The following is a 19,706-nucleotide window of genomic DNA, read 5'->3' as shown; positions in this document are numbered from 1 at the left end:
CAAGTCAGAAAACGTGGGCACACTTTATATCCTCCTCCCAATGAACAATCATGAAGTCCTATTGATCCTATCTTCTAAGTGTGTCATATGTCCCTTCCTTTCCCTCCCCTTCCTGTTCAGGGCCACTCTCTTTGATTGAAGCTCAGAAAACCTCATCCTTGGCAAGAGCTATTCTCTGTGGTTCTCTCTGCCTACTGGATCTTCCTCCTTCAGACCATCCTCCATGCTGTTTCCAGGGTGATTCTTTGAAAACTGTAAGACTGTACTACTCACACCTACCAGGATGGCTATAATCAAGCAATTGAAAATAATAAGGATCAGTGAGGATGTGAAGAAAATGGAACTCTTGTACACTACTCATGGGAATGTAACGTGATGCAGTCACCGTGGAAAACAGTATAGCAGTTCCTCAAAAACTGAACAGAATTATCACATAACCCAGCAACTCTCTCCTAGGCATATATCCAAAATAATGGAAAGCAAGGACTAAAACAGGTATTTGTACATCAGTGTTCATGGCAGCATTATTCACAATAGCCAAAAAGTGGAAATAACCCATCAACAGAGGACTGGATAAATCAAATATGGTATATATACACAGTGGAATATTATTCAGCCATAAACAGCAATGAAATTCTAACGCATGCTATAATATGGATGAAACTTGAAGACATTATGCTAAGTGAAATAAGTCAGACAAAAGAACAAACACCATATAATTCCACTTTGGTTTTTTTTTGAGATGGAGTCTCGCTCTGCCGCCCAGGCTGAAGTGCAGTGGCACGATCTTGGCTCACTGCAACCTCTGCCTCCTGGATTTAAGCAATTCTCCTGCTTCAGCTTCCCAAGTAGCTGGGACTACAGGCACCCGCCACCACGCCTGGCTAATTTTTTGTATTTTAGTAGAGACAGGGTTTCACCATGTTGCACAGGCTGGTTGCAAACTCCTAAGCTGAGGCAATCCACCTGCCTTGGACACCCACTTATGTGAAATATCTAGAATAAGCAAATTTACAGAGCCAGAAAATGCACTAGAGGTTAGCAAGGGATCGGGAGAGAGGAGAATGGGAACGCTGTTGTTTATGGGCACAGAGTTTTTCTTTGGGGTGATTCAAAAGTTTTAGAAATAGAGGTGATGGTTTGTAATACTGACTATAATTGATGTCAATTAATTGTACACTTAATAGTGGTTCAAATGGCAAATTTCACGTTATTTATATATATGTGTTTGTGTATATATGTGTGTGTGTGTGTGTATTTAACATAATAAAAAAGTGAAAAAGTGCAGAGGCAATCAATTCTTTTAAAAATATCAATCTGATCAAGTTCTTCTTATGCTTAGAATTCTTCAGTTTTCCTACTGCATTCAAGACAGTTTTCAGATTCTTCAGTTCAGCAGATCTTTCATGACTCAGTTCATGTTTATCCCTCAAATCTCAATAGCTCACCTCCCTCTAAGTGCACCCTCTGCTCTATGGTGACAACTACTCATTTCCTGATCAGGAGTATGCAACTACATACCTGTATGCCTGCACGGTTGTTCTTTTCACCTAAAATATCTTTTCCACTCCTGCTCTGTAGACTCACTTCTTGTCTTCTGTTTTTAAATGTATTTTTATAGAGATAGGGTCTCACTCTGTCACCCAGGCTGGAATGCAGTGGCGTGACCATAGCTCACTGCAGCCTTGAACTTCTGGGCTCAAGTGATCTTCCCACCTCTGCCTCCCAAAGTGCTAGGATTACAGGCATGAGCTATCACACCTGGCTGTAGACTTATTTCTATTTTTCATTTAAAACTTAGCTTAAGTCAACTTTTCCAGGAAGCATTTAAATCTTACTTAAATGCCTAACTTTATTTGCTGACATAGTACCCAGGGTCTCTATTATAGCAGTTATGATGATGTAAAATAATTGTTTGTATCTTTTCCACTTGCACAAGTTTCCTGTACCTTTGTGTCTCTATCTCTCCTAGTCTACTGACTGTCACATAGTAGCAACCCAATAAATGTTTAATGACTATATTCCACAGATTCATCAAAGACCCTTTTAAAGAACCAGCTCTCTGGCCAGGTGCGGTGGCTCATGCCTATAATCCCAGCACTTTGGGGAGGCCGAGGAGGGTGGATCATGAAGTCGAGATTGAGACCATCCTGGCCAACATGGTGAAACCCCATCTCTACTAAAAATATAAAAATTAGCTGGGCGTGGTTGTGGGCGCCTGTAGTCCCACTTACTCGGGAGACTGAGGCAGGAGAATCACTTGAACCTAGGAGGCGGACGTTGCAGTGAGCCGAGATTGCGCCACTGCACTCCAGCCTGGTGACAGAGTGAGACTCTGTCTCAAAAAAACAACAACAACAACAAAAAACCCAGCTCTCCATTCAAAACCAACAGTGCCACAGAAAGGGTGGACATTCTCACATATTCTTCGTTTTTAAAAATATCCAGCACTCTGAGGCTACGTGAGTGAAATCAGCCTCACCTATTGACTGGCTTTCCTGCACTGAGTCCTGGGGAAGGACACTATATAGTCAGCACCACGTACTTTGACATCCATAATTTCATTAAAGGGAACAGAAACTGGTAGGATAAAGGAAGGATTGGGGCAGAAAGGAGCAGCTCTGGGATAGATGATGAGCAAATCAGCGGGACATGTATTAAGTTTTCACTGCCACTCTGTCCTCTTCAAGTAGGGGAGGGAGTATGTCAAAAATGGTCCAGGACTTACCTGCTGCCACTGGAGGCTGATATTTCTATCCTCGTTGAAAGAAGATAGGTAAGGGGATTCTCAGAAATCTTTTCCACCACTTTTTCTGTCATGATTCCTGACCTGGAAGGAAGGAGGCCTTGGGTCACCCCCTACCCAGATGTTTGGGGAATGGACAGCAAGCCTGTACTCAAGTGGAGAAAGCAGCCCACTCTGTCCAGCTACCCAGTGACAGGAAGCTGGGTGAAGTGGAGAAAATACCACATCTGGAATCAGGCATTCTAACAAGCTGTGTGATGCTGGGCAAACTGCTTGACATTTCTGAGTTCTAGCTTCTTCCTCTTCTAAAATGTGAATAGTTACCTAAATAATCTTCAGTGTTGCTTGCTGACAAAAAAATGTCGGTACTGTCAGTACTTTGCATGTTTCTTATATTTTTGCTAGCACTGACCCCACTTTCCATTTCACCCCCAAACCACTGCAAGGTCTCATCTGTGCCCCGCCATGTGGCACGAAGCTGGGCTACCTCTATATTCACTGTTCCCACTTCAATTGCTGAAATCATATTTAGACACCAAGAAAGAACAGTGGTGCTTATGATTCTGAAGAATAAGGAAGCAAACAAAAAGAACTAACAGTCACTTTTAGCTCAAGTTAAGTGGGGGCTATTGACTGATAATTTAGGATGGAAAACAGCTAGAGAGTCTGAAAAGACTGTCACTTTATCAACTATGGTTTTCAGAAGCATCCATGTTAATGGAAGAGACTAAGGGAATAGAGACAACCAAAAACAGTAGAAAACCTTCCAATCTTTTATATGTGGCATGGGAAGTGCTTTAGTATTTACTCTACTGTCTTGGGAACTGAAGCTAAATTATAAAGTGTATTGGGAAGAACTGAGGTAAAAAGAGCTAGCATGTGCCCACTTTGTAAATGAAGAGCTGAATATCATCCCCCAACAACAACAACAACAAAGAGCCAGGATGTTTTATTATGTCCTTATCTTGACCTCCAACTCCCAACGCAGGATTTTTCCCTTCATTCATGATGGAGAAATGTCATCAACTCTCACATTTATGTAAAGTACCAGCCTATGATGAGTTGCTCTAGATGGCTATCTTTATTTTTCCTTAATGTTTTCTAAATTATTATACCTATTTATTTAGAGATGGGGTCTTGCTGGTCTCAAACATCTGGGCTCAAATGAACCTACCTCAGCCTCCCGCGTAGCTAGTACTGCAGGCGTGTGCCACTGTACCTGGCTTGCCCTGATGTTTTCACCATATAAACTCCAGCTTTGGGGAAGTCATTAAAGAATATTTAGGACTGAAGCTGCAGGGGTAACAAAAATAAATAAGGAGACAGTGGGTATTCTTAACATTGACTTTATTATCAATTTGACTTAACAAATACGGAAAGCACGAGTTTTATATGATTAAACTGACCACAGATAACCAAGGGTTGGTTATTCTATACATGATGAGTAAGGTGAGAAGTAGTCATTATTATTTTAAGTCAAACATCCAAGGTGTTCTCCTCATGTTTATAAGGATTTCAGTAAGGAAGGCAAGTATCTTGCCATGACCATAAACATTAACCAAATAAAACTCATGTTCCTATGTCTCTTTCAGACTCCAGCTGACCTTCCTAGATACCTTTCTTCAGAGCTGGATGGAAAAGTTCCAAGTCAGTCATTGACAAAGGTAGCAGTTGGGTAGATAAGTACTCTGCTGTCTCCAAATGTTACCATGAACTTGGAAATAATTAAAGATTTTAAAAGGAATATTTTCCTCTTCTCCCTAGAGTCAAAGCTCTCACTGGGTTAGAGGAACAAATTCACTTACTGGGATGGGTCTGAATCACTTGCTTTGCGTTTTCGTGGAAACTCTGTCATGTGTGAGCTGAAGGACCCCATAGCTGTTGGTCCTGTCCTTGGACTCACGCGGCTGGAAACCACAGGAGCAATGTGCTGGTTCTCCTCTCTCAACACTTTACCTACGGGCAGCAGAGTACAAGACATTTATTTTAAACATTAACTTTTACTTTGTACATATCCATATCACACATTTTAAATGACTTTTCTATCTTGATATTTAAAAAATACCAGCTAAGGCCAGGCGTGGTGGCTCATGCCTGTAATCCCAGCACTTTGTGAGGCTGAGGCGGGTGGATCACCTGAGGTCAGGAGATAAAGACCAGTCTGGCCAACACAGCGAAACCCCATCTCTATTAACGTACAAAAATGAGCCAAGTGCAATGTGGGCATCTGTAATCCCAGCTACTCAGGTGGCTGAGGCAGGAGAATCCCTTGAACCTGGAAGGTAGAGGTTGCAGTGAGCTGAGATCGTGCTACTGTACTCCAGCCTGGGCAACAGAGCGAGACTCCATCTCAAAAAAAATGTGTGTGTGTGTATATATAGATATAATATATGTATATAATATATATATACACACACATATTATATCTATATATACACATCATATATATACACACATTATATATATATATCAGCCAAAACCAACATAACATAGAATGAAAGACTAATTGTGTACACTCAAGTATTAATTAAATAAGCATTTCTTAGTTCATGCTTTTAAGGCTTTCCTCCTACATTGTCAAAGAAATTTGAATATGGTAGAAAACACAGAAAACGAAGAAAAACAGAAAGGAAGGGGGAAAAACCATTTTTCCCCCAATGTTACACCAATTAATGTTACATCAATTAATGTTACAATGCTTCTGAGATACTTCTTCCTAGAATTTTTTTCTATAGTTATCATTAAGGTAATTGAAGTCATACAGTATACAGTAGTCCCCTCTTATCTGCAGTTTGCTTTCTGTGGTTTCAGTTATGCACAACTTTGGTCTGAATATTAAGTGGAAAATTCCAGAAATAAATCATTCATAAGTTATCAATTGCACATGGTTCTGAGTAGCATGATGAAATCTCACACCACAGTCATCCCTCTATCTAGCATATCCATGCTGTATATGTCACCTGCCTGCGAGTTGCTTAGTGGCTGGCTAGGTTATTAGAGCCACTGTTGCAGTACCACAGTGCTGGTGTTCAAAGAACCCTTATTTTGCTTAGTAGTGGCCCCAAAGCACAAGAGTAATGATTCTGGCACATTGTTATAATTGTTCTATTTTATTATTAATTATTGTAGTTAATCTCTTACTATGCTAAATTTATAAATTAAACTTTTATCATAGGTATGTATATATAGGAAAAATTCATATATGTAGAGGTTGGTATTATCTGCAGTTTCAGGCATGCACTGGGGAGTCTCAGAACATATCCCCCATGGGTAAGAGGGACCGACTGTAGTCAGATTTATGCATCATTGTGACATAATAACTTTCCAGTTTTATTATAAATTCTTTATAAATGACTCTAATGGATGTATAACACATTATCATGTAGCTGTGTCCAGTTATTTAATCACTCTCCTATTGTTAGAACCGACATTTAATTTTATTTTATTTGCCAGTACAAATATGTATTTTGGTACATAAAGCTTTTTATCTACTTCTGGTTATTTTGGACAGTATCCCAGAAATGGGTTAACAAGGTCAAGAGACACCAACATTTTTAACTCTGAATTGCTAAGTGTGATTTTAAAAAATCCTTTTTGTCTCAAGTGAGGTTTATTAAATGTTTTACAAAATATAAAAATCAGAATCACTGAACCAAAATAACCTATAGTCTAAATTTGAGCCTCTGTAATTAACTATATTTCTCACATTACTATGCACATAAAAAGTTTAAGGTAATTTGTACCCAATAACACAGATTGAAAATATGTAACAATATTTACAAGGAGAATGTAATAAGTCTACAATAATAGTGGAATATTTTTAACACATCTTTGACAGTAACTGATAGATCAAGTAGTAAAAATAATGATATAGAAAATTTATCTGGCACGATCGGCAAGCTTCATATAACACACATATATGGAGCACTATGCCTAGCAGCTTGAAACACCAGTGTTCATTGTTTTTGGCCAGTTATGGAGCATTTATAAAGACTGACAATATACTGGACCAAAAATCAGTCTCAAAGATTTTGACAAATTGATATCATACATAAAACATTTTCTGACTTCAGTGTAATTGTGTTGGAAGTCAGTAACAAAAAAATAACCAGAAAATCCCTACATCTTTGTAAATCAAGAATCCCACAAATAATTTATGGGATAAGAGGAAATTCAAATGTAAAATGACAAAATATTTGCAATTAAATATTAATAAAATGTCACACACAAAAATGTGTAGAGATGCATAAGCATTACTTAGAGTGAAATTTTAACAATGTTTAAAAAAAGAAAAATTGAAATTTAATAAGTAAATAATTTAAGAAATCAGAAAAAGATCAGTAAAATAAATCCAAAGAACTAGAAGAAAGAAAATCATAAAAATAAGACCAGAAATAATGAAATAGAATATAAACATATAAGAGTGTAGACCAAAAAAGCTAAACAAAGTTTCTTCCAAATGATTGGAAACTCTAACAACTTTATGGCAAGATTTTTCAAAGAAAAAAATGTACAAAAAAATAAAAAATTTGGGGTCATAATTTACATGCACAAGAAATTTAAAAGATAATAAAATATCATTAAAAATCATGCTAAATATTTAAAAATTTAGATGGAGCATTTTCTATAGAATTTTAACTTACCTAAATTGAAACAAAGAGAAATAAAAACCTGAATATTCCTATATCCTTCCTTACACAAACTATTCCACTATATGAAAAAAGAGGGACTACCTTGACCCTCAACTTTTCTTTGTCAAGGCGGCTTACATAATTTTGATATGAAAACCTGACAATGACAGTACAAAAGGAAAATTACAGGCCAGTCTCATTCACAAACAAAAATCCAAAAATCTTAATAAAACATTATCAAACAAAATTCAGAAATGTGTAAAAATAACCATCCATCATGACTAAGATAGTTTCATCCTAGGGATGCAGGAGTACCTTCATTTTAGTAACTAATGAATATAATTTACTACAATAACAAATAAATGAAAAACTATACAATCATCTCAGTAAGTGTAGAAATACTAATGAAGAAATATTGAAAGTGTTCTTTTTAAGATCAGAAACAACAACACCCTTATTTAATTCTATATTAGAAGACCTCACAGTAGGGTAAGGCAAGAAAAAGAAAAATGAAATATAAAATTAAGAAATAAAATTGTTTTGCTCTTATTGAGAAATGATATGATTGACTACATAGAAAATCCAAAATAATCCAATATATAAATCATTAAAGTTAGAGGATATAGCAAGTTGGCTGTATATAAATCAATATGTAAAAATCAATTGCCTTTCTATCCAAAGTAACAAATGGTAAGAAAATGATATTTAAAAGATAGAATTTATAATAATCTCAAAAATACAGAGTATCTAAAGAATAAATCTAATAAATGTATAAGGTCTTTATGGAAAAAACTAAAACTTTATTTAAAATATTTTGAAAGATCCAAATAAATGGAAAGATATGCCAGGCTTTTGAATTGGAGGCTTCAATATACTAAAGATGTAAATTATCCTAAAATAGATGTGCAATTTCTCTCAAAACACTTAATTTTTTGGTGGAACCTCTCAAGTGGAACATACAACTATGCAAACTATATACAGAAGAACAATGGGTCTTGAATAACCAAGGAAAAGGTGGGAACACTGGCCCTATCAGATATCAAGACTTGTAAAGACACAGTAATTAAGACAGTGTAGCACTGGCATGAGGATAGATAGATGAATGGAAGAGAATAAAAAGCCCAGACATGTAATACGGATATCTGCTAAATATCAAAGGTGGTATTTCAGATCAATGTGGGAGAAAAAAATCACTTTTTAGTAAATGGTCTGGGATCAATTGGTTTTCTCTATGGAAAAGATGAAACCGGACTCCCTGTGTTACACCAAATACAAAAACAAATTCAGTTGAATTTGAACCTAAATGTAAAAAACAAAAATAGAATAAAGAAACTTTTGCTATGGTTTGAGTGCTTGTGTTCCTCCCAAATTCATGTGGAAACTTAATTCCCAGTTCAACAATATTAAAAGGTGGGGCCACTAGGAGGTGATTAGGTCATGCACACTCCACCCTCATAGATGGGATTAGTGCCACCTTAAAAGGGCCGAGAGGACAAGTTTGTCCCTTCCATTCCTTTGCCTCTTCTGCCAAGTGAGGATGCAGCAAGAAGATACCATCGTAGAAGCAGAAGGAGCAGCCCTCACCAGATAGTGAACTTGCCCGTGCCTTGATCTTGGACTTCCCAGCCTCTAGAATTGTCAGAAATAACAACTGGTTGTTTATAAATTACCCAGCCTAAGGTGTTTTTTAATAACAGCAGCAATGGACTAAGACAACTCTAAAGGAGGGAGAGTATTTTTATTTCATAGAAAGAAATTCCCAAGACATAAAATGTAAAAACAATAAAGGAAAAGATTGTTAAATGTGACAATCTTTAAGTTAACGTTGATCAAAAGACACTACAAAGAGAATGAATCCACAAGCTACAAACTAGGAAAAGATATTTGTTAGACATATAAACAACAAAGGGTTAGTATTCAGATTATATAAAGAATGGCTTTGAATCAATAAGAAAAAGACCAATGACTCAATAGAAAACTGGATAAAATACTTGAATAGGCATTCATAAAAGAAATTCCGGTTGTCAACATATGGATGAAAAGATACTCAATCTCATTGGTAACCAGGAAAATCCTAAGGAAACTGTAGTGATATACTAATATATGATGGCTACAATTGAAAAATTTGATGATATCAAGTGTTGGTGAGGACGTAGAGCAATGGAAAGGCTCATGCTCTGCTGGCAGGAATGTAAGTTGCTACAGCCACTTTGGAAACCAGTTTTACATTACCTAATAAAGATGAACACATATATAATATATGACTTGGCATTGCCCTCCTAGGCATATGGAAAAACTCTTACTGTGTATTAGCTGACAGGTATAAGAAATGCATTAGCAGCATTGTTTGTAATTGAACAACAACCACAAAAACCTGAGAAAACTGGAAACTTTAAATTTTCATCAGCAAAATGGGTACATTGCTTAGTTACTGAATGGAATACTAACAGCAGCAAAAATGAATGAAGCCCAGCTATACTCAACATGAATGAATTAAATAACATAATGCTGGCCAGGTGCAGTGGCTCATGCCTGTAATTCCAGTATGAAGACTTGAAAGGCCAAGGTAAGAGGACCACGTAAGGCCAGAAGTTTGAGACCAGTCTGGGCAACACAGTGAGATGCTGTCTCTACAAGAAAATTTTAAAACTAGCCAAGCATGGTGGTGCGCACATATAGTCCTAGCTACTCAGGAGGCTGAGGTGGGAGGATTGCCTGAGTCCAGGAGTTGAGGGTTACAGTGAGCGTGCTGCACTCTAGCCTGGGTGACAGAGTGAGACCCTGTCTTCTAAAACAAACAACGACAACAACAACAATGAAAAACCATAATGCTGAGGGCAAAAAAGTCACTGTCAAAAACACATTGCATGTTTTTAAAAATTTATATAAAGTTCAAAAACAAGTAAACTAAAAAAAAAAAAAAAAAAAAAAGGAAAACTAATCAATTTTAGGAATACCTGGGTTTTTTCAGAGCTTTTTTTTTGTTTGTTCGTTTGTGTATACAGATATCTCCCTATACAGAAAGCAAGGGGCTAGTTAAGACAAAAGTCAGAACAGTGGTTCTCTTCGGGAAAAGAAAGGGGGGTGTGACCATGAAGGACACACAGGGTCTTCTAAGGAATTCATGTTCTACCTCTTTCACAGATCAATGTCTTATCTTTCTTCTTTAAACAACACACATTATTTTTACCATCTTCACAGGAATAATAGATCTCATGATAAAGAAGTGGGGAGAATAATTTTACCAGTGACCATGGTGCACTTGGGAATTGAGTTTCCAGTCTGCAACATCCCAAGACTTACTTCTAGGCCTGGATTCTCTAAATGGGACCAGTTCAGGATCACCACATACCACATGAGATCAAATATGGCTTCAGCTTCTAGACTTCATTCTACTGGATTTTGAATGACAGATTACCATCTGTCTCTACAGAAAAGTGCAGGGAATTTATTTCATCAAATGACAAATCAAAAGGAAAAATTCACTCCCGTTAAACCACTGCATACCCTGGAATATATAATACCAGACCCCCAACCACTCCCCCTACTTCCAACACACACTCTGCAAGCACATTCTTTCCTTCACATAAGTTCAGAGACAGAAATAAAATGAAGATTTTTTTTTTTTTTTTTTTTTGCCTCCCATTCTGGGAAGCATGATCTTCACGTTTCTATCCTACTTCCTTATTAACCTTTAAACAAAAAATGTGAATTATCTCCAGGCAGGCAGAATAGTCTCCTCTAGACAAAATAAAAACCTGAAGCTTTAAAGGTCTTTATGTTCTTTAATGGGTGGGGCGTACTGCCTTATAATTAGCTATGTTCCATTGACTCTATGTCAGTAGAAGTATATTAAAAACAGAGGGCTTTCTGTAAGCAAAAGGAAAATATGGGTTAGTGAGACTAGTTAGTTTTAGCTGAAAGGATCTGTTCTTTGGAAATAATCTCCATGATGCAGATTCTTATTTTTGTTAGTAGGTGACTCATAATTTAAGGAGTAAAAATTTCATTTTTAACTTTCCAGTTTGCTTGACTTTCTGCCTCCACATATACATCTGCAGAAGATGAGACCATGTGTTAGGAATTGAAGTTCAGCCCTGCTTTTATATAACTCATTGTGGAGGTATATGATTTAATGTTTTCATATTGTCTTTCCTCACCAAATTGAGTGACTTCTCAGTAGTGAATGTAACATGTGTTCTTTAACACTCAACAAAATAATACAGAATTTAGGTTAAGTGAAGATATTGTGATTGCCTTTTTACAAAGAAAGTTTGTGATTTTACTTAAAATGAGATTAGCATTAAATCTCACTCCACTCTATGTCTGTCTCCCTGGTGATGATAATCCATCTTGCAATATTTCAAAGGTCTACTGTTTAGTATCAATTCCTCAAGGAGGAAAATAAACTATGGGAAATGAGTAGCTGTTTGGAAGTCATAACCGAGGGAAGCCAAGTAGCCACTTGGTTTAGGCTCATAGTTACAAAGGGGTTCAAATTTGGAATCTGGCATTGTGGTTGAAAGAGAATACACATTACATATATGCACCTATGCACACACACATTCACAGAAGCCATGGCAGTTTGGGAAAATTTTTCAATTTTCATAAAACTTTAAAACTTTTGTTTCATTACCTACTTTCATGGCCAACAGTGTGCTATATCTTAAAATTTGTGTACATTTTCATTATCTTGGAAATAACTTTTGGTTAAAAATAATTTATTCTGTGTAAATGTTTAAATTACTTCCTTGAGAAATGAAAGTGGCCTTTTTAACTTCTGAGAGTCCAAACCCAGAAAATCTTTGTGGTCCCATCTACCCACTACTTTGTTAGTACTGGTTTTTTTTTTTTTTTTTTTTTTGGACAAATCACTTAACATAACCAACCCTGTTTCTTTAAGATGGAGGAAATTTCCCACAAACCACATTTGTTTGTTTCAGAATCAAATAAAAAAATGTACATGAAATTTGTTTGAAAACCAGAAGCTTACTGATACTAATTAAGTAACCAGTCCAGCAAAAACGTGTGGACATTGTTGGTGAGCCAATGTAGATGCCTAAGGTGTCAGTTAGGTAAACAACATTGAGTTAATGTTGTTGCTTTATTTTTAATTATAAAGTTGTTAACTATTTTATCTTGAAATAATTTCAGGTTGGCAAACGTACTGTAAAGAATTCCCATATACCCTTCAATAATATTCGCCAAATGATAATGTCAGTCTTAACCCCAGCATAATCATCAAGATCAGGAAATTAACACTGATATACAATTATTATCTAATTTACAGACCTTATACAAATTTTGTCAATTGTCCTAATGTCCTTTACTGGTCCAGGATCACACAATGCATTTAGCACCTGCCACCTGTCCTTTGTTTCCTTTCCTCTGTAATGGTTCCTCAGGCTTCTTCTGTCTTTCTTGAGACTTTTGAAGGGTACTGGGAAGTTATTTTCTAGAATGTCCTCTAGCTTAAGTTTGTCTGATATTCCCTCATGACTAAATTTAGATTGTGCACATTTGTCAAGAATACCAGAAAAATGATGCTGTGCCCTTCTCAGTGCTAAATTCTTTCTCTTTTACATTTTACTGCTGCTAGTACTTTTTTAAAAATAGGGTCTCACTCTGTCACCCAGGCTGGAGTGCAGCAGCACAATCTCAGCTCACGGCAACCTCTGCCTCCTGGGCTCAATTCATCCTCACATTGGATACAGTATATACAGCTCGGGTGATGGGTGCACCAAGATTTCAGAAATCACCACTGAAGAACTTATTGTTTGTGTAACCAAACACCACCTGTTCCCCCAAACCCTATGGAAATAAAAAATAAATGCTTATGTAATGTTTAGTTTTAAAAAGGAGGACGAAAGACTATGGAAAAACAACAAAAATAATGCCATCTGCAAGGGAGAGAAAAAACACACACAGTGAAATGTTTCTAGGAGTTTCATCTCAGTAGCCAAAGGATTTTTCTCTTTTCTGCTTTCCTATATTGTTCCAAACTTTTCTAAGTATCATGTCTTACTTTTGTAAGACCTACACGCGACTTAGAGAAAAGAAGGCATATGGACTATCAGGGGATAGCAAGATCAGTATGGCTGGCCACAATGTAAAACTGATGTGAGATCAAGCTTGAAAGGTAGATTATTGCACTAGTTCATGGAGGGCCTTGGATGTAACACCAAGGGGTCTGAGCTTTATCTCCAGGTAGCAGGAAGCTAATGTAGTTACCGAGGACTGCCTCAGCCCTATTCACTACTGAGGCCAATCCTCACCAAGGCAGGGGGAACATTTACGATGTTCTCCCTCCTAGCAAATCAGTTCTGGAATTAGTCTTCCTAGCAAAAGCTACAACTTTCATCATAATGCATTCCATCTTTGCCTAAACAGAATGGCCTCTCATCTGTTTATTTCTGTAATAAAGACTATACTCCAAGCTGTATAACTGAAAACCTCTCCATCTTGGTTGGAGAAATATGGCTCTGCTGCTAAGCCTGGACAGAGAAGGCCAAAAATCATTTCAGGCAGGGGTCAGGAGCCCAAAATATCACATCTCAGATACGATATTAAAACATCACAGAAGGATTTGATTCTTCTGGCCTTGGCCTCAGAAGTAGCAAGTTGTCTAAAAGGGAAGTACTGAGGATGGTTCTTAAGATTAAATCATCTTAGGGGAGCAAAGGCTTACATATGGTGAGAAAGGAACCCAGGTGGAAGTCCCTGGGACACAGCATAACTGTCTCAGACTCCATAAACTAAAATGTATTTAGGCTCATTTTCTGTGAATTTCTATTTTAAGACTGTTAGTTTCCGTGAATTCCAAATAATAAAGGAGAAACCACACAATCCTAGACTCCAAGGACACACAGCTCGGCTGGCATGTGATTTTGTCCATGATCACATAACAGCTGGAGAACTGAAGCAGAGAAAATAAATGTTTTGGGTTGCCCAAGGCCAGCAACTTCCCAGGAAAGTATGTAGAAGTTCAAAAAGATAAACAGGTAAGTGGTGTCTATCACATCACAGTTAAATGGTGCATCACAGATCACAGGCTGGGCAGGAAAGCAAGAGACACACAGAATGAGCCAAAAAAGGAAATGGGAAGTGGATGAAGTGCTTGGAAATAACATTAGGATGACAAAGAAATTTGGTGTCAGTGGGAGAGCCGTAAAAATATGAAACCATGGTTTGCAGTAAGAAATTCAGACTTGGGGATTCAGAGGTGAAGAATTTCCAGCTGATTAAAGGTCTATGGAGCACTGTTTGCAGTGAAGTGAGGACAGAGTGTGTTAAAAAGGAGAAGATCCATGTTGCCTAGTGTAACATGAGGGGATGGGGAGGAGAGGAAATGTCTCTAAGAATATGATGCAGCAGCACCCTGAAGGTCAGCAGAAGACTAAGCAGAAGCAGGTGTAAGAGGAGAGTGCAATGAACAGAAAACCAAAATGAAGACAATAAATGACAGTGAGGAACGTCTGGAAATGGCAATAAGGCTCAAATAAAAGAGGTCAACCTCACTTCCTACTGCTGAAATACACAAGACAGTGATTTGTTTCCACAATGTCTCTTTAGTTAATTCCTTAAAATTTGGGCTGACCATATTACTACTAATCTAGTAATTACTGAATTATAAAACCGATCATTTGTTGAGCTGGCAAAGGTGCCTTACAGAAGGGGAAGGGGTGAGAAGACATCCTTATAATTTCATACATTTCTAGTAGGAAGGAAAACTGGTACAGGTTGAATATCCCTTAACTGAAATGTTTAGAAGTGTGTCAGAATTTGGATTTTGTTTGGATTTTGTAATATCTGCAGATACCCAGTAAGATACCAAGTGTAAATACGGAAGTCACTTATGTTTCATATACACTTTATACACAAAACATGAAGGTAATTTCATACAGTATTTTAAGTAATTTTTGCACAAAACAAGGTTTTGACTTTTTTTTTTTTTTAATCTCATTTAGGTTTAAGGGATATATATGCAGGTTTGTTATATGTGTAAACTGCATGTTGCTGGGGTTTGGTATGCAAATTATTTCGTTACCCAGGTAGGGAGCAGAGTGCCCAATAGGTAATTTTTTAACACTCACCCTTCCTCCCACCCTCCACCTTCAGAAAGTAGGCCCCAATGTCTATTGTTCCCCTTGTTGTGTCTGTGTGTAGTCAGTGTTTAGCTCCCACTAACAAGTGAGAACATACAGTATTTGGTTTTCTGTTCCTCTGTTAATTTGCCTAGGATAATAACCTCCAGCTCCACCCATGTTGCTGCAAAGGGCATGACTGCATTCTTTTTACGGCTGTGTAGCATTCCCTAGTGTGTATGTACCACATTTTCTTTGTCCAGTCCACCACTGATGAGCATCTAGGTTGATTCCCTGTATTTGCTATTGTGAACAGTATTGCAATGAACATTTGAATGCATGTGTCTTTTTGGTAGAACAATTTATATTCCTTCGGGTGTATACCTAGAGTTGGGATTGCTGGGTCAGATGGTAGTTCTGTTTTAAGTTCTTTGGGAAACCTCCAAACCGCTTTCCACAGTGGCTGAACTAATTTACATTCCCATAGGCAGTGTGTAAGTGTTCGCTTTTCTCCACAACTTTGCCAACATCTGTTACTTTCTGACTTTTTAATAATAGCCATTCTGACTTTCATAAGATGGTATCTCATTGTGGTTTTGATTTGCATTTCTGTAATGATTCATGATGGTAAGCATTTTTTCGTGTGTGTTGGCTGCATGTATGTCTTGTTTTGAGAAGTGTCTGTTTATGTCCTTTGCCCACGTTTAAAATACGGTTGTTTTATGCTGGTTAAGTTCTTTATAGATTCTGGATATTTGACCTTCTTTGGATGCAACATTTTCAAATATTTTCTCCCATTCTGTAGGCTGTTTATTCTTTCAATGCTTCCTTTTGCTGTGTAGAAACTCTTTAGTTTAATTAGGTCCCACTTATCTATTTTTGTTTTTGTTGCAATTGCTTTTGGAAACTACATTATGAAATCTTTGCCAAGGCCTACATCCAGAATGGTATTTTCTAGGTTTTCTTCTAGGGTTTTTTTATAGTTTTAGGTTTTACATTTAAATCTTTAATCCACCTTGAGTTGATTTTTGTATCTGGTGAAAGGAAGTGGTCCACTTTCAATGTTCTGCATATAGCCAGCCAGTTATCCTAGCACAGTTTATTGAATATGGACTCCTTTCCCCACTTTGTAATTGTCAGCTTTGTCGAAGATCAGATGGTTATAGGTGTACAGCTTTATTTCTGGGTTCTCTAATCTGTTCCATTGGTCTATGTCTGCTTTTGTACCAGTCTCATGCTGTTTTGGTTACTATTGCCTTGTATAGTTTGAAGTCGGGTAGTGTGATGTTTCGGGCTTTGTTCTTTTTGCTTAGGATTGCTCTGACTGTTCGGGTTTTTTGGTTCCATATGAATTTTGGGATAGTTTTTTCTAATTCTGTGAAAAATAACATTGGTAGCTTGATAGAAATAGCACTGAATCTGTAAACCACCTTGGGCAGTATGGCCATTTTAACAATATCGATTCTTCCTATCCATGAGCATGGAATGTTTTTCCATTTGTTTGTGTCATCTCTGATTTCTTTGAGCAGTGTTTTGTAATTCTCTTTGTATAGATGTTTCACCTCCCTGGTTAGTTGTATTCCTAGGTATTATTTTAATGGCTATTGTGAATGAGATTGCACTCTTGATTTGGTGCTCAGCTTAGCAGTATGAAAATGCTACTGACTTTTTTACAATTATTTTGTATCCTGAAACTTGACTGAAGTTATTTATCAGCTTAGGAGCCTTTTAGCAGAATCTTCAGGGTTTTCCATATAGACAATCATATTGTCAGCGAAGAGAGATAATTTGACTTATTTTCCTATTTCCTGTTTGGATGCCTTTTATTTCTTTCTCTTGCCTGACTGCTCTGGCTAGAACTCCCAGGACTATGTTGAACAGGAGTGGTGAGAGTGGGCATCCTTGCCTTGTTCCAGTTCTCAGGGTGAATGCTTCCAGGTTTTGCCTATTCAGTATGATGTTGGCTGCGGGTCTGTCATAGATGGCTCTTAATATTTTGAGGTATGTTCCTTCGACGCCTAGTTTATTGACATTGACTTTATTTTAACCACAACCTGTCACATGAGGTCAGGTGTGGAATTTTCCACTTGTGGTGTCATTCCAGTACTCAAAAAGTTGAGGATTTTCTGGCACTTCAGATTTTGGATTTTCAGATTAGAGATGCTCATCATATATAATGTTTCCAGAAGGCAATTTGAAAAATTACATCAAGGGGCACAAACACATGCTGTTCTTCGATTTAGCAATTCAATTTCTTTGAACTTATCCTAAAATTACTAAAGACATACATAAAGACTTTTGTACAAAGAAATTAATAAAAATACTTCAGCAGCATAAACCTGAAAACAAATCTAACAGCTTTAACAAGGGAACGGCTAAAAAATTAGGGTGCAATTATCTGATGGAGTCCTATGCTGTCTTTAAATACAATGTTTTCAAATTACTTATGAAATAGCAAATGCTCTAAAAATATTAAATTTTGTACGGTATCTTGTTCACTTTAGTTTTACAATATAATGTATTAGTAGAAATTTGAGATAAAGTAGGGTCAACCAATCAGGAGACATTTATTGCCACTGAAAAGACAGACTGTTACTCGCCATTCCCACATGGAATGGGCATGCCACAACACTGAAGGTGCCACAGGGGAAGCACTGGGTCAGTCAGAGGAAGAGAGAGAACTGAGGGCAAGAGTCTTGATTCTGGTTTCTGAAGGAACACGTGAGGCAGGCTAAGCAAGCTTGGAATTGGCTACTTTGAATAATTTCAGCAGACTCTGGGGAACAGGGGCTGTCCCTACGTAGGGATCTGGTATCTGGCCCTGGGGTGATTAGGTTAGGTGGATAGTAGCCGAGACTGTATGAGCTCAATAAAAGAGATGGTTGGGTAGTGGGCTCTGGACTGGTTTATATTTGAAAAGCGCATTCAAGGGCAAATTGTTTACTATCTCTAGGTATTGGCTAGTCCCAGGAGGGACAGTCCCTCCAAAGTCAGCAAGTCCCAGATATCAAAGCATCAGAATACAGAAAATAAAAGACATGGTTAAGCTATTTCTATTTTTCTTAATTTACCTTTTCCTTTTCTACAACTAACACATATTACTTTTTTAATTCAGAAAAATAAGGCCAGGTGCCAGGGGCTCATGCCTGTAATCCAAGCACTTTGGGAGGCCAGGGCAGGAGGATTGCTTGAGCCCAGGAGTTTGAGACCATTCTGGGCGACATAGTGAGACTCCATCTCTACAAAAAACAAATAGTTAGCTGGGTGTGGTGGCACACAACTGTAGTCCCAGCTACTTGGCAGGCGGAGGCATGAGGATCCCTTGAGCATAGAAGGATGAGGCTGAAGTGAGCCAGGTTCATGCCACTGCACTCCAGCCTGAGTGACAGAGCAAGACCCTGTCTCAAAAAAAAAAAAAAAAAAAAAAAGGAGGCTGGGTGTGGTGGCTCATGCATATATATTTTAGAGCATGTTTAAGGTAAGATGTGGATTTGCTTGTATTGCTCATACTGGACTGTGTACTAAAGATGGCCTTAAAATCAGCAGGTGCCCTGGATCTCTTGCACAGTACATACTAAGGTTGGTTCTTCCTAGCTGATCCTAAGGGCATGGCACTCAGGATAAAACACAAACCAACTGCATGGGTGTGAACATCAGAAAAATGATGTTTATGTTTTAACCTTAGAATATATTCAAACCAGTTTTCCAGTTTGCAGTACAACCTGATTGAAAGGATATAATTTAAAAAAAAAAAAAAAAGCTAGCCTATTCCCCTAAATGGATGGCCACCTGGTGAGTGGTACTTGTCTGCTGTGGTCCTATAATGTCCTGCAGATCAATTAGTAAATATTCCTCAAGCACCTACTGTGAACAAGATGCTGAGCCGAGGGCTGGAGATATGACGGTGACAAAAGAGACTGATCCTTCATGGAACTCAAAAATCTAACACATCCTCCTGTGTATCCTGGAGTTCTACCAGGTATTGATCAAAGGCTCTGAATGCCTCTGGTGGTATGGGCAAATGCAGGAGAAGGCCAAAATTATTGAGAAATAGTATCATTTATGCATATTAGTGAAGAAAATGCAGCGCATAATCTTGACGTTTTGATGTACATAAAATAGCCGTATCACTTCCCTGTGTGACATTCAATGCCAAAGATGTTGGGTTTATCTCGTACTTGACTACTGTACTAAGCTACTCTTAGTCTACTTAGTGTTGCTGTAACAGAATACCTGAGACTAGGT

The 19,706-nt window shown here is 37.6% G+C and overlaps 1 protein-coding gene across 9 annotated transcripts in view; it reads right to left on the bottom strand.

Moving 5' to 3' along the window:
* The window catches only part of BMAL2 (basic helix-loop-helix ARNT like 2), a 76,409-nt gene that overhangs the window by 42,464 nt on the left and 14,239 nt on the right, over positions 1-19,706 (bottom strand). For 6 of the 9 annotated variants that reach the window (XM_007968015.3, XM_007968013.3, XM_007968016.3 and 3 more), the window contains exons 2-3: positions 4,552-4,702; positions 2,729-2,830 (exon numbers count right to left, since the gene is read on the bottom strand). In XM_007968015.3, coding sequence (XP_007966206.3) covers positions 2,729-2,830; positions 4,552-4,702 — 253 coding nt within the window. Of the gene's footprint in view, positions 1-2,728; positions 2,831-3,920; positions 4,028-4,551; positions 4,703-19,706 lie in introns of those variants that run through there. The other 3 variants (XM_007968022.3, XM_037990239.2, XM_007968021.3) reach the window with 2 other exon arrangements.

The sequence above is a fragment of the Chlorocebus sabaeus genome, chromosome 11, assembly GCF_047675955.1.
Source record: "Chlorocebus sabaeus isolate Y175 chromosome 11, mChlSab1.0.hap1, whole genome shotgun sequence".
NCBI classification, from domain to species: Eukaryota; Metazoa; Chordata; class Mammalia; order Primates; family Cercopithecidae; genus Chlorocebus; species Chlorocebus sabaeus.
The sequence above is the reverse complement of the archived record's forward strand: the minus strand, read 5'-3'. Positions and strand labels throughout refer to the sequence as shown.